Here is a 15,700-nt window from a genome sequence, read left to right as displayed (position 1 = left end):
GCATTAATGAGATGTTGGCTTTGTATGCCAGCCAGGCTACCATGGATGTGCCGTGGGAGACTGACACATGCTTGGGCTCCACGTGGTTCATTGAAGGCAGATTTCTCTTGGCAGGTGGAGCAAGGCAGGAATGTTTAATCTTTCATTGAATACTGACCAAATTTGCAGAACAGGTTACAACTGGAAAAAATATGAATGACCAAGGAGGTGAAACTGATGCTGTCTTCATAGATAGAGCCTTAGGAATTGTCTACACAGAAAAGGACGCTAGCTGGTATGAGTTAGCAGCACCCAAACTCCTCACTGGTATTTGATTTCCTTTGGTTTCTCTTTGTTTTGCTCAATCTACAGTCATTATGTGAGCATAACATTTGCTGACTGAAATTCCCTAGAAATCTTCATTATTTAATACAAAATAATATCTTCACCAACACCTCTGAAACAGGTGGTTTCTCAAATGTTGCCAATATTTCCAAAGCCATTATTGGTTTTGGTTTTTTTTTCTTAATGAAGAAAGTTAAAAAACAGCCCTCTAAACAACAATAAGAAGTTCTGCTTTTGATTAACAGAGAAAAAAAGTTTAATTTCTAAAGATGTCTCTATATTATTAACTCAATTATCAGAAGGGATGGTTGAATGAGCAGACAATTAAAAGAAGGAGAAGCTCAGAAGGAAAAGTTCATCAGTGTATTAGGCAGACAATGGGGGAAAGTAAAACTGTTCCAAGTACTATTTGAAGGAAGCCATTTGGGAAAGAAATAGGATTAATTAAGTTTTGAACCGGTTAATTTTGTTATCTAAAAATATTTCACAGATTAACCACTATAACGTACTTATGCATGAGGTAATGTCTGAGCTCCTGCAGCAGGGCTGCTCTCGATAAAGGTACTTTAAATCAACATGGCTCTCCAGACTTTCCAGAGCCCATAGGGTATTCTGCAGCTGAGATTAAGATGGAGCATTGAGACAGCCCCAACAGAGAGGTCTGCACTGTGCAGCAGTATTTTGCCGTGGCTCACAGTGTCAGCTGAATCCCACTAAACTCAATGAGAGGCAATGGCTTTGTTGCCTCTCATGGGGAGTGATCCTTAGGCTTTATCACCTTCTCCATCTCCCTGCCTGTTTTCATTGTAGGCATCAGTGTAAAATATCTTTATAGAGCTAGAGCAGTGATTTGGAGGAGCCTCAGTGGAACCTGCTGTCACCAGAACTACCCCAAAGAGGAATCACTTTCCTTCTGCAATTTATTCCCATTGCCGCTCCCTTGGAGCTCGTGTACATGCAGCTACAGGGATGCTCCAAGTGTTCCTTCATCTACAGAATTCTGGTAAACTCTTCCTTTCCTGTTCTTTTTCCTGTTCTCTTTGAGAAAATGTCTGTAACCTTTTCCTTCCATGGATTTTTCTCCCTTACATTTTTGTTTTTAGGGCTGATCCTGAGCTGACAGTAGGGACAGTTTTCCATGACTTTGTCTCAGGCCTCCAAGGTAGCTCTGTATTCCAGCTCTCAGTACAGTTTCCATCAAAATATATGTAGTGATATTTGTGTGTACAAAATCCCCTTGCTGCAAAGCTTTGGACAATGGGGTCTGAAATAAATCAATACGCAAAAGGCAAAAATAAATAAATAACTGTGTTCACCCTGGTTGGATAGGGCTTTTGTTTGTGCCTTCGTTTTCTTCAAGGCGTGGGTAGTGAATCATGACAAATTACTTTCTGGAGCTTTGCAGTCTATTTGTTAATGAATTAATTTTAACATGCACCAGCCACGGCCCCCCCCATGCTCCTGCATGGTCCCTGGGTGGGGGTGGATCGGTGTCTCTGTCCTCAGCAAGTGGACAAGCTCAGAAAAAGTGTGACAAAATGTATGCAATGTTGGGTGGCCCATGCAAGGCAAAGACATTCATCCTGCCCTTCCAGTTGTTGAATTTAGGTGAGAAATGCCAAATATATGATTTGAGGAAAAAACATGGCCTCTGGGTGCTTGAAAGTAATTTTCCATAGGTGGTATTTGAGAATCTTATCTTCTATGTCATTAATAATAATCTTTGAAGGGAACCCTATAAACTGTCTTCCATTTCTGACGAGATGGAATAATTTATTACTTCAATTTCCCTGATTAATGTAAAATGTGTTTCAAATTTAGGTTTTACTTTAATATTTCAGCTTCCCCATGAGGGGAGCTGCAGTAGGGCAGGGTGACTGTGTCATCCCCCGTATCCACCCTCCCTATGCCATGGCATGTTCCCAAATCAGGGTGAGCTCCGCTAGCAGAGCAGACCTGCAATAAAATTAAGCAGCAAAAACAGCTTCTTTCAAGACCCTGCTCTCTAAAAGGCAAGAACATTGGTGCCCAGCTGCCTGGAAGGGCCAGATCCCACAGCTCTGAATGTTAAGCTATGATCTGAGTTTGGACATTCTCAAGAATGTCTTCTCCCAAAAGAACTGGAAAAAAGCCTGAAGTTTGTGGTCTTTAGAACAAATGAAACATTTGTTCTAAAGACCACAAACCTATTCTCAGTAGGCTTTTTGCTGTTCTTTTCCATCACTGCTTTCTTGAGTGCCAAAGTTGAACAAAAACATGGTGCTTTGTCTTGTCCTAACGCCATGCACGAAGCTGAGCTCCAGGGTTCACTGAAGACATTCCATGAGCTGCTAAAACTCTTTACATGTTCTGTGTCTTCCATGGCCTATATTTATGCTACAGCAACTGGAGGGCTCATCTGTGTGCCTTGACCACTCAGGTAGCCCAACTCTAGTTCAAAGGGACATAAAAGACTATATTACTACAGCAGGGTCTTTATCTCAGTGAAAACAATGGTGTAATGCAGCAGTGCTGGGATGGGAAGCCCTTAAATGCATGCAGTGATAAAAATCAGAGCCCAGACAAAGAGGAATCTGTTTTAGAGAGACTTATTTATTAGAAGATAGGAGGTTGTTACATACAGATTCTGTCCTGCAAAAGTGTCCTGGTTAAGGATATGTCAGGGAGATGTTTAAACCCGTTAGAGGTGGCTCTGGTCTCCATGCAGAGATACTCAAGACACAGCAGAGCTCTGTCAGACCTGGCTCTCACACTGTTGCTCAGCTGCCGAGAGGCCTGACATACCACAGCATCCCTGAGCTCGTTACACCACCTTTATCCCACTGGAAACCCTGGCCTGTGGGCTGGAAACCAGCGGTGGGGACACCAGACAGTGCTGCAGAAGGGGCATCGTTCTTGGGGGGAACCTGGAGGTGTTTTCCCCAAGCAGGGAATTGTCTTCCATCGTGCCAGCGATGAACACGTCTGAGCAAGGGGCTATGGAGATGCAACCATGCTGTGAGGTAGCATGAGGTAAGTTAAAATAAAACAAAATAAAAAAAGAAAGAAGAAGGAAAATAAAAATCTCTCTGCGGTGCAGAGAAGAGCTCCTGCCATCCTCCCTTACCCCAAAACCAGACAGAGAAGGTTTTGTTCTAGTCCTCTGCAGAGAGCGCAGAGAAAGCAGCTGTGATAGGTGGATCTCAAAAAGGCAGAGGTTTTGCCCCATAATAGTTGTGCTCCTCGCAGTTTTCCTCCACTTTCACAGGTGACCTGATTCCCGTTGGGTTGGCAGGTAGCGTTTGTCAGCCTTTCATAAGGCCTCTGCCCCACAGTGGCTCTGGGCCTTTGCCTGAGGAAGCCCAGGTGAATCAAAAAGCCACTGTACAGTGTTGCACCTCCTGAGTCAAATCCAGGCCCGTGGTATGCCACGCAGAGTGTGGTCACATTGGTGGAGAGGCAGGGACAAACAAAATGGCAGGTGAGAGGCATAAGCCATCACACTGCAATAATGAAGGGCCTGAGAGCAAACCTTCTGCAGGTGGTTGGTGGCTCACAGCCAGTACAAGGCTCGGTTTGTCTTTATTCCAGGCATGCATCATCCTACTGCACTTGGACAGGTACACGTGCAGAGCAAAGTGGGTTAAGCGGCGGCTGTAAGTTTTCTTTTCATACACAGCTATCTGATATGGATACTTTTCCAACATCTAGCAGGCTTCTTAAATAAGCGTATGACTCAAGAGTTATCTGTTTAATGGGCCAATCTACGGATGCAGAAGGAGGAAGATAAATAAATACTTGAGTCTAACTCCTGAAGTTCCTTTGCTGAAGCCAAACTCTTGTCTACTCAAGGGTCTTTGCTGGCTGGGTCAGAGTATCACCTTCGCATCACTGTCTGCAAAGGCACGTTTTACTGCATTTCTCTTGTTCTGTGGCTCCACAGACTATTTGTAAAATTCTGGACATAATCTCCCACTTTGCCTATACTGTATATGAGCTTTTGTCTACTGCAGGATGCTATCAAGGGTTTCCCTTTCCAGTCTACAAATCTGAAGGAGATAATTTTAACAGGCTTGCCAGAAATTTTTAGAAACAGCTGCTTATGGTTCATCTATCACCATTTCTCCCTGTCTTTAACCCAAGAGTGGGCTTTGCTAGCCTGATATACTAGAAACTTTTGAAACTAAGGACTTTATAGCGAATGCTCACTGATGACAATGTCAATATGAAAAATAGGTCTTCAGAAGCAACAATTTCTGAGATGAGCGTTTTTCTTTTGCTACAGATAACCTTCAAGGTTGGAGATACTGGGGATGGGGAGTTGCAAGGCTGCAGCTATCAAGCAAAGCAGCAGACCTCCAGTTACCTTTAGGATAATAGACACGGCATTGAACAACATGTCTAGCTAGCTTTGGCACAACAATGCCTACTTTTAATCAGGTTTTATGTTCCTAAGGCACTCGGACTCCTTTTTTGGAACACGCACCCCAATGAGTCTGATTTTCTTGACTGTGAGGGTTAAGAAAATGCTTCATGAAGGCAAAGCACAATTAGCTGAGGAGAAAAAATGCTCCAGACCCACTGAAATATCAAAACCCCAGAAACAATCATAGGGCACATCTTCAATTCTTAAATGACTTTCATGGTAGTGCTCCCTCACCTTCTTCATCCTTCAGTGAAGGTTGATATGAGGATCCCAGGTCCTCTGACGGTCACCACAATGGTGTTACGTGGGGAGGGCAATACCTTGCTCCAACAGAGGAGTGTAGGAAGCCAAAGCTCTTGGCATAAAATTTGCCACAAAAGAACAAATTTGGGAGTTTAGTGAAACAATCTCCTCTCTTTCCTCAGCCCTGGCATTCATAAAAAAAACCCTAATTGTCCCAGCTTGTTCAGGAGGAAAGGAGACATACTAGACAGCAGAATATCTGTTTTTACTGTCAGATTAACAGTTACAGGCAGCTTTTTGTCTCCCTTTCCATGATTCCCTTCCAGACCTGCTTCTTTAGCCACCCATGATGAGAACCTGTTCCTCCTAGGTCTTACTGAAAGACCTTGATGAGTGAAGCTCGCCTGTCAGAACTGTATGGACACTGTAGAAAAGTTCTCGTTGATGAGTTTGGAGAGAAAACTTAGAAGTCCATTTTCTCTCCAGAACACGTGCACAAATGCAGGAGGCATGGTAGCCCATTTCCTCAAGACCAGACGAGCTGCCCCCAGTCAGTGCCTACAGCCTTCAGTCAGGGAACTCTGAGCATCCTCAGGGTGCCACCCTGACACGAGCAGTCCTGAACTCATCAGATCTTTTTGGGTCCCCCTGTTCTGAGGGCTCTGGGGAGGTGTGCTGCGAGGTAGCGCTATGCGGCTGCACTAAGGAAGCCTAACAGGGAGAACAGACACGGAGAAGCTGGAGAAGCTCAAAGCAGAGGAGAGCAGTTCACTGAGGCTCCAACAGCGTGCAGCCAAGGGGCTGTTACCCAGACTTTGTGGCACTTAGTAGCCACTGTGTTTTGAGTATCTCAGCTGGGCGTGTAAGACCAGTTCTAACAATATCCAAAAGGAAGAACGTTTTCTCATTCATATGGAGTACGGAGTCACAAGGGAATAACTTGCTAAATAGAAAGATTCTGAACATTAATTACAGTATCTTTTATAATTTTATAATTTAATTGCCAACCTTTTCCCTTGAAATTAATCACTGATGTACATCATATAATCAAACAAGCTTTTTAAAAAAGTACATCTTAATATAAATAGTTTATTCAGTGCATGGTTGTGTATACAACAAATAATAAACAACTCTTTTGTACAAGGCAGAAAGCTGCCTGTACAGAACTATGTCAGTTTTGGAGCACAGAATCCAACGATGATTAATGCACAAAATCTTACACATCATGCAACTCTAGGCCAATATTCCAACTTTCTCCCATGCAACAGACATGATGACCTAAATGGAAACCTAACTACATTTTTTTTTTTTAAACAACTGTTTCCAATAGCATGTATAAGTATATGTTGTTTAGGGGTAACCTGTCCTAACGCTTCCTCCTACACAATATTCACGTGCCCATTACAGTGAAAGAAGGACTTTTACAAATAAGACGTTTCTTATAAAAAATTAAGTCACCTTAATTCCACAGTTTCTGTCTTTAGAAAAGAAGCCACAACAATAGTTTAACATGACACACAAAATGGAATTAAGAGAAATCTACACTGGAGGATAATTTTATCCCTTTCTGTCAACTTCCACTTGGGATAACAAAACATTTCAGTTCCTACAGACTGGGGTTAGCACAAGAACTTTACCAGAAACTACAAATCTATAAAAATTTATATTTCGTTGTGTTTAAAACCACAAGAACACTGTTTGCTAGAGCCTGAGACGCCAACTCTCAGTTCCAACCCTGAATTTGTAATTATTTTTTTGAAAGACATAGCTTTAAAGACCCATTGGAGTTCAGAAATCAAAAAGTTGCACTATTTCAAATTAAAGGATACATCTTTTTTATCAAGCCTTAGATATAAAACTGTAAGCCAAGGAAACAACAGAGTTTACATATTTGTTTTTTGTTTCCCCTATAAAACATATAAGCATTAAAATTTCCTTTGAAGAGCAAAAGTGGTCTTTTTCTTAGTTGGAAAGCAAATTCTTATCAGCAGTGAATGCTGTGAAATGTTTTTGTTTCATATTCCACAAAGCATAGGAGAGAGAGAGAGAAAGAGAGAGAGAAAAAGAGAGAGAGAGAAAGATCTGGACACCTCTTCTCCGAGATTTAATCCGCAGTTATGTTTGCTGGCTATCCAAGTGCCTTGTGATATGCACAAGCATATTCTACATTATTGGGGTATATCCTTTGACAACCAGTAGATCTAATGGCTGATAAACGAGTGACCTATGCAAGTTCGGTGGCTTGTCCTGGGCAATTGAACATTTGGATGAAAGACTGCTAGTAAGAATTCAACTGCATCCAGAGGTAAGGTTCTGTTTAGAGAGCACTTGGCTTGCCTTAACCTGGCTACGTTGATTCGTTTTGGCTCATGGATTTACCCCCATTTAGCACTCCTGAAACACTTCTGCTCTTTGTTGGGGTCCCACTTCCAGATCTTGAGAACTCTGTGAGATCGTGGAGAGAAGGCTCTTTGTACATGGCCACTGCAAAGCAAAAGAGAGGCAGCACATCAGCATGCAGTACAGACACTTGGTGCAACGTCCAGCTACTAAACGCCCAGGTTTTTCATTCAGCAATGAGCAACATAAGGAATTAAAAAATACAGCTTCCATTCAGAACACCCTAAGAAATTCCAAGCTCCTCTTAAAGGGAATGACATTTTAGAGAGGGGAAAAAAAACCAAACCCTAGTTACCTTTTCTCCCAGTTAAATCACCCACCTACCCGCTGCGCTTGCAAAGCTTTGCAAGATAGATGCGAGCTGATATAAATCAGCATTTCCTTACTAATGGTGAAAGAGCACTGCTAACAGCTGTGATCTGACCTATTACTTGTGCATACAGACCAAGCTGAAGAGTGTGAAAATGGTTTTTCAGCCTTCTGCTTCCTTTGCATTCATACACATAAATGAAGATCAACCTCAGCGTCAGTTGCCTAAAAGCTGCTCCTAAATGTAGATTACCAAGCTAGTCTGGAACCCACCCAAGGCTGTGCACCTTAGAAATATCCCCTCTGATTTCAGAATGACACTGCCTTAAAAGGTGTCTTAACAGCGTAACCCAGAAGTGAAGAGCCCACAAAGGAGGAGCTTGTGGAAGCTTTTTCAGGAGAACACAACCATGAAGATATTTTCTCACTTTGCATTAACCAAAGAAGAATCCGAGTCTGAGCACAGCACTGATTCAGATGCTCCAGGACTCCTGGCTTTTACTACACAGCAAGATATGTATGCCACATGTATTATTACCTTTAATGTCACATGATGATGCCACATTAATTGTGGTTAAATAAGCACTGCACACTGCAGCTTTATCCCAGACAAAAACAGACAAACATCCTGTAATACATAGCACAGATTGATGAGATATACAGCAAGTTGGTAATGGCTGTGTAAATGCTTGGGCTATTCCAAGCAAAGCCTTCATTAGATGTAACAGAGATGCTATGGAATGTGGGCACAAAGAAACTAATGTATATATCTAGTTAGATGAGAGGAAGACAGAAGTAATGTAGAGAAGCATAAAAAATAGCAGGTTAGACTGAGAGCATGTTACAGAATATTATACCTTTGTTATATAGTTAGCTGTACCCTTCAAATATGTATGCACGGCAATTAAACATCCCTGACAATACAAAGTCAATTCAGGTAGATGGAGCAAAGCCAACAAATTACCTTTTAATGGTTTTGGAAGAAAGTGTGCTGCAGGTTTATTTTTCTTCACGTGGTTTCCTTTCATTATTTCTCCTTCCTTGTTAAGACCCAAATACCAACCCCGGCCAGACTGTTGCTGTCTATAGATCATTGAAGAATATGTTACGTAGTAGTTTTCAAATACTGATTCTTTGAACTTGCATTCAGGTGTAAAATGTTCCTGCAAGAAAGTAAAAGATCAATGCGTGCAATGCAGAGTCGCCCATCAGTTAATACAAAAGAATCCAATATTAATTGCTTTTCTGACAATTAAAAGAACATACCTCCTACTCTCTGCTATCCAATTTAGAACACTGGCCCTAGAAGTACTAACAACAGACTAACACAATTTGAATCCCATGAAACGACACTGCAAGCAGCTCAAAGTAGCAAAATAAAACCTTTTTGAACACTGAGCAAAAAGTCTAAGTGAAGAAATAACGATTGATGCAACTAAGGGCTATCTGGTAGGCATGGTCCTGATGGCAGCCCCATGGGGCTTGCTGCAGTCCAGCTTTGCAGGCAAATAGCACGGCCACATAATGCCTCTGTGCATTAACTTCTGGCCTTAACTGCTCAGGAGGAGAGTGCAATAAAAATTCAAAGCCAGGCTATGATGAGTAAATGGTTTTTTACTAACCCAGCAATATTAAGGCAGCTTGTAGCAGCTGCTTCTTTGCTCTAAGCTTTGCTCTTCCTCTGCTCAGTGCATCACCTGCTGTCAGAGACCCACTGCAGACATCAGCCTCTGCCTGGGGACAGGCATGAGCTAAATGGCATTGCACTTACAGCATGTACAATCAAGAGCTAGCCTTCGTGTTGAATCGCACTGCTTTTTTTGAGGAGATGATACTGAGCTAACAGCTAACATAAGGAACAGCAAACCAGGAGAGAGCCTTGATCCTCTGGTTTTCACCATGCAGTGGTCTTCACCCAGTCAGTACTTTTTGGCACTATTAGCCATTTATGATAGCAATGGGTTGACGGTTGGACTGGATGATCTTAGAGATCTTTCCAACTTTAATGATTCTGTATTTCTAAGCAGGATAGGATGCAGGCACGAAACATGGGATGGAGCTAAGACCAAAATGCCAGGCTGATGGAACCACTCCATGTCTTCCTGAGGTCTCTGGGTGCTGCAAGTTCTGTAGCAGCATAACTTTTGATGAGGTCTCAGCTATGATGTGGCACTGATTGACAAGGATTGGTGGGCATGTTGGGGATGGGTTGATGGTTGGACCTGATGATCCTCGTGGTGTTTTCCAACCTTAATGATTCTATGATTCAGCATGATTTTATGGACCCCTAAAACCATATGGAATATGAAAGATGAAGGGCTTGGTCTGGTGATGCAGATGTTATTACTATCCCAACACTGCTTATGCAGCCATGGCTGTTTGCTGGGCTTTTCTTGTGCACGCAGCTAGCTTCTGCAGAGCTGTCCTTGTGCTCAAGTATCCGGCAGCAGCACAAAGGAAAGGAAGAAAAATTGTGCCTGCATAATGATTGTAATTTTGATTTAAAAAAAAATCACAGGAAATTAAATGTCTCAGGATCTTAAGATGTTCTTATCTAGTTTCTGAAATATTCTTGTATGAGAAAAAGATGGTATTTATTTAAAAAAAAAAAAAAGTACTTTTTCTGCATATCTTTTCACATTTTGTCTTCTCACAGGAGAAAGAAAAAAATTTCTCATCCTCTGATTGGCATTTGCTTCAACAAAGAATGAGAAGTAAGCAATTTTCTTCCTTTTTCCTTCAAACTAATTGGCTGTTATTTAGTTAATTGACGATTGGTTTCAATTGCTGTCAAATGGAGACAGTAAGTGTATTTTAGCAACATTTCTAAATAAAAGCCTTCTCCCATTGTACCCTGCCCAGTGCTAGCCATGTTAACAAAGACTATTGCCAATGTATCATCCAATTAGCAGCAAAATAGAAAACTGCAGTGCTCCTGACAGATGATTACAGTTTATGTACAGTAATTTGGAGCTGTTTTGGGTAAAAAAGGCCCCACTTGTGCGCAGCAGCAGAGGGGCAGATTGTAAACAGATCCACAGTGTTTACTCCAGCTCTCCTAGGAAGCAAATTAACCTCAGCACAAGCAGCAGTAGCCAAGAGTCCCTCGAAGCAGATGCTAAAAAACTCATTTGCTCTTGATTTTTCTCTTGGCTGTGAGGTTCGTGGTGGAATTCACCATGAATTTCTTGCAGCACTGCCCAAGTACAGCTGGACACTGCCTGCTCATGCCCACCAACCCAAATGGGCATCACCACAAGCACCACAGATAGCCACCCCTCCCTGCAGCAACCCGTGGCTCAGTAGTAACAACCATGGTGAAGATATCTTGCGACGAACAGTGGGATGCAGACACAGACACCATTCAATAACGTGCTCAGTTACCAGGCCAAATTCCCTCCCATTTTTCCACTACTGCAGCAGACAACCCAAATGCCTTGGCACAAGCACACGCCCATTCTTCTTTATTGACCTCTCCTTAACTCCAAGGCTATGGCTGTAGCTTCAAAAAGGTGCTGCACAGTAGGAAGGGCTTTCTCCTTGCCAAAAAACAGTGATCCAACATGGCTGCTCTGCTTACACCAAAATACCATGCTGCTGCTCACATTTTGCAGGTGTTTGTTCCCATCCATCACTTGCCTTTTATTTAACACAATACGATCCTTTCCTACTCATTAAAAAAAGAATGTGGAAGGGGAACTGCAGAAGAAAGCTTTCACTAAGGAATGCTGGCAGATGTGCTCTTGATTTAGGGGTACTGCAATTAAAACACAGTCTTCTGAGTTTGGCAAGTGATGTGGTTCTTAGGGACATGGTTTAGTGACTGTTATTGGTGCTAGGGGGAATGTTTGGATTAGATGGTCTTAGAGATCTTTTCCAACCTTAATGATTCTATGACTTTATGATTCTATGTGCCAACCCAACTGGGCATGGACAGGGCTCCTCTATCAGCACATCAGTTCAAAATATAGTGCAGAGCAACAGCTACACAATGGCCATTCTGTTGTCTTTGGTGATAAGCTACTTGATAGAGCATTGAGAAAGGGCAAGCTAAGGTTGGGAGATCTTCAAGAGTTCTAATTCTTGGGAGAATTCCCTTCAACTGTCCTGAAAGGAAATATGTCTTCTATTGAAAATGAAGTGCATTCTGAGATGTCAAATATTATGAATATATTGCTACACAAAACAGAAGAGAAAATAGGTATTTGTGTGAAAGAGTATCTCAGTCTCAGCTTACCTCAGCAGTCAGGGATAATGGCACTACATGACAGTACACTGAACTCATCCAAGCCCCTCACACATGCACCCTTAACGATGAATGAATGAATGAATGAATAAATAGGAGTTAAAGAAGGCGCTGGATTCACTGTAGTCGTGACTCAGCCATGCTTAAGTAAGCAGCAGGATGAACTGTCAGAAGCTGCTTCTTGACTCTGAGCTGAACTACTGAAATGTTCCTGCATGAATAGTTCTGCAGCTGCATTAGATACGTGAAAAATATTTTTTTTAAAAAAGGGAATAATTTGGTATATGAAAATATAGTAAAAAGGCATTGTAACTTGCATTTAGAGTGGCTGTATTTCCAGGCAGCTGACTGGATTACATCTAAAATAATCCAGTCTCTTTCATACAAGAACTGCGTTATAGATCTTCCAAAGCTGAGAGCTAAAATACTGCAAAAGCAACCCTGGCGTTCTACCTGCTCTAATTGTGCAAAAGCCATACTTAAGCCAAACACCATCCAAATTACCAGCCAACACAGCCATCTATACTACAAGACTGAACATTAAACATCACGGCCTCAAATGATTGTAATACAGGAATTCAGACTCCCCATAGACAGGGAGTGTGGAACCCGCTTTAAATGAAGATAAAGTTTGCAAGGTTGCATCGTGCAATGAAAGCCTCTTCTCAGGATGGCTGTACACACAGTATGCATTAGAATGACAAAGATGCATGCTCTCTGCTATCAATTGCATACTGCATTTACATTGTGGATGCTGTCAGCAGGGAACATGACCAAATGCTTTACAGAGCAGCACGCTTAAGTCATTGGGTCAATACTGAGTTTGTTAAATTTCTGTATATTGCTACAGGTAGCATGTTTTATTGCTACCAATAGCAGCTGCTATTATAACTTACTGAGATGGAATTAGTATTGGTGGCATGAAAAAAAAAAAAAACAAACCCACAACCAACCCAAAACTTTGAAAAGCATTTAGGAAAAGCACTGGGTATATGGAAAACTTGGAGAGTGTTCTCACATAGAATTCTATGTTCATTTTGAACATAGATTTTTTTTTTTTTCCTCCATATCCTTATTTCTTGCAGGACTACACCATAGCCCAGGATTCCATTCTATAATCATGAATTTTTGAAGGAGCCACTTTAAGGCTCCTGAGTAGTGATTTTCTGCACTAGTGAGCCTGCCTTTTCTTATTAAGAGATTGATGTCCTCCATCTCGGCATGTGAAGTTCCAGGGTGTGTCCCCTGTATCTTCACCCTGTAACGTGCAGTGATGCCAACAGCACAAGATGTGAATACTTCTATTTTTATGTTATCAGAACTGGCTGCTTTTAGATCACCAATGTGAGATCACTCTCTGAAGAAAGTAGCTGTTATTTCTGAAGTAAGACCACTAAAATCTGTTTGCAACAGTGACAGCAGCTTATAATCCACCTGAAATAATTTATTCTGGATCAGATATATATGGCAGTTCCCACAGACAGGATGCAGTGCCACAAAATTGCCCTTTTTGCTTCAATTTACCTATTGTGAGGAATCCTTGTGGTTTGGGTGGGAGCAACTCACAGTGTAATTACCACGCATAGGTCTTGTAGGACTGACAAGGAAATCTGCAATCCACTTTGCATGCAGCAAAGTGCTCAGCTGTTTTGTCTATGTGAGAACCCACTTGGAAAATGCAAAGTCAAAATCAAATTCCAGCGCATGGAACTGCCTAGGATGCTGTAATAAGCAGGAATTGATAAAGTGAAGCACAAAAACCTCAGTGGTGTAGATTTCTTTAGGACAAAGATTCCAGAAAGAATAAAATGGAGCCCAAGGAAGCTGGATTTCCAGCATCTCCAGAATGGGATTTTAGGTGGTCACTAAGTATTCTCTGAACCTATGAGAAAAGCATTGAAAAGATCCTGTAATTATCCCCTTGACACTGTTCCCATGCTCAGCAAATCAAAGGCACAACTCAGGGAAAAATGCATGCAGTGAACTGAGTAGAAAACACATTAATCACATACACTGAGATTTACAGGCTGAAGTTTTGGTCTTTACTTTTTTTTCCTACTCCTGTCAGTGACTCAGTTGTGAAAACTCGTCCAAGTTATCTTTGCCTAGATATTTTAAGTGCCATTTGGGCACATCAATAAATACCTATTTAAAGTGTGGTGCGTCACCACTCAGCGTGCTCAGCTCATGCAGTGGAGGTACTGCCTGATGACCCCAGGGAAAAGACTCAATGACTCTAAAGAGTGCTGAAATTTAATTGAGATAGGAACTATGCATGATCATATTATTGTTCCCATCTTTCGGTGACAGTTCAACCCTACAATCGTGTTGATTAAACCAAAGCTCTCCTTAGCTGGGGCAAGAGAGCTAACACATGATACATACAGAAAGATGTCATACTTCAGAATAATGCAGAGGAAATATATCTTCTTAGCATACATCTACAGTGATGTTTAAATGTTCTGCAAGATGCCCTGGAGAATGCCTCACAGATGTCAAGGCACATGCCCCATTCCTAAACTGGTCCACAGAGTTATGAGATATAATTTACTTGGTCTGAATACGAAAGAACATCCACTTTGTCCCTAAACGCATTAGCAGTGAGATGAGCATGTGCACCTCTAATGATCCTGGATCCATAGAATAGAGAGTTGAACTAGATGACCTTTAAAGGTCTCTTTCAACTCAAATGATTCTATGAAACCCCTGCAGTTTCCTGAATGATCACTACATAAATATTTTAATGTCTTATAATGCTTGCATTTGCCCTTTTTAAAATTTCTGTGGCTTTAGGGTACCAGTCTTTCCAGTCCTAATTGAAAATCAGTGAAATTCTAGTAAGGTAGAAGGCAACTAGTCTCTAAACACTGCCTACTTTGTAAGGCTTGGGAAGGTTCACAAAGCAGTAAGCACCCAGGGGGTTATCTTAAGGCTGAAAGCCAGACTGGAAGAGAAGAGCAGCATATGTAAGAAAGCCCTACTACCTAGAAGCTGTTTTTTCATCACATCTAATTCTTCTTGCTTTACACGTACAGCAAAATCTCTACACAAAGTCTACGTATCAGTCTGTTTTTAAAGCTGTTCTTTCTCTTTAGAAAGAGAAGTCTCTTGACACTAACATACATAGCCTCTGGGTAAGGTAGTCTCCAGTTACTAAAAAAAATGGAAGATGGAACTACTCTGCTTATGCTCTCTGTGCTTCTACACTCTGATCTCATGTTCTTCTCTGGGTATGTGCTGCCAACATTCTCTGGACAGTGACCTTGCCAGACCTATCTGATCTGCAGCAGCTTTCCATGGTCCCTCTCCCAAGTGACGGAGTCAAGCAGATAAACTGAAGCAGGGTGAATCCTGCTCCTACCCAAGGCTGGAGCAGGGCCGCCCTCTCCTCCCAGCCTGCTCAGGATTTCCCCAGTGCACTCTGTCCTTCTCATCATTCTCCTAAGCTCATTATCTTCACTTCTTGTAACAGCAGCTTCCATGGCTGAACTCAGCACTGCGGAAAACATATTTAAAATGTGTCCATTGTTGTTTTTCACAATAAGCAAACTACTTTTTTTTTTTTTATTATTATTTATTTAATATACAGCTTTCTTCTCTCCGATTTTAATTTTGGAAAACAGCACATAAAATTACCCAGTGTGCCTCTTCTGTGCCATTCATTACCTCCCAGCTCTCTATCATGTCTCTGCTTATTCATCTCTTGTCTTAACTAAGCGGACCTAATCTTTTTAAATCTCTCCTCATATGAAAAGTTCTCTGTGCCTCTAATC

At 41.7% G+C, this 15,700-nt stretch overlaps 1 protein-coding gene across 3 annotated transcripts in view; it reads right to left on the bottom strand.

Moving 5' to 3' along the window:
• Window positions 1–5,949: 5,949 nt before the first annotated feature.
• FGF13 (fibroblast growth factor 13) overlaps window positions 5,950–15,700 on the bottom strand; it is a 210,348-nt gene continuing 200,597 nt past the window's right edge. For all 3 annotated transcript variants that reach the window (XM_052673669.1, XM_052673667.1, XM_052673668.1), the window contains 2 exons: window positions 8,646–8,844; window positions 5,950–7,456 (listed from right to left, as the gene is read on the bottom strand). In XM_052673669.1, coding sequence (XP_052529629.1) covers window positions 7,320–7,456; window positions 8,646–8,844 — 336 coding nt within the window. In that variant the 3' untranslated portion in view covers window positions 5,950–7,319. The remainder of the gene's footprint in view (window positions 7,457–8,645; window positions 8,845–15,700) is intronic.

Source organism: Tympanuchus pallidicinctus, unplaced genomic scaffold (genome assembly GCF_026119805.1).
Source record: "Tympanuchus pallidicinctus isolate F22 unplaced genomic scaffold, pur_lepc_1.0 scaffold13, whole genome shotgun sequence".
Classification (NCBI taxonomy): Eukaryota; Metazoa; Chordata; class Aves; order Galliformes; family Phasianidae; genus Tympanuchus; species Tympanuchus pallidicinctus.
Note: the sequence above shows the minus strand (reverse complement) of the source record. Positions and strands in the feature narration are given on the sequence as shown.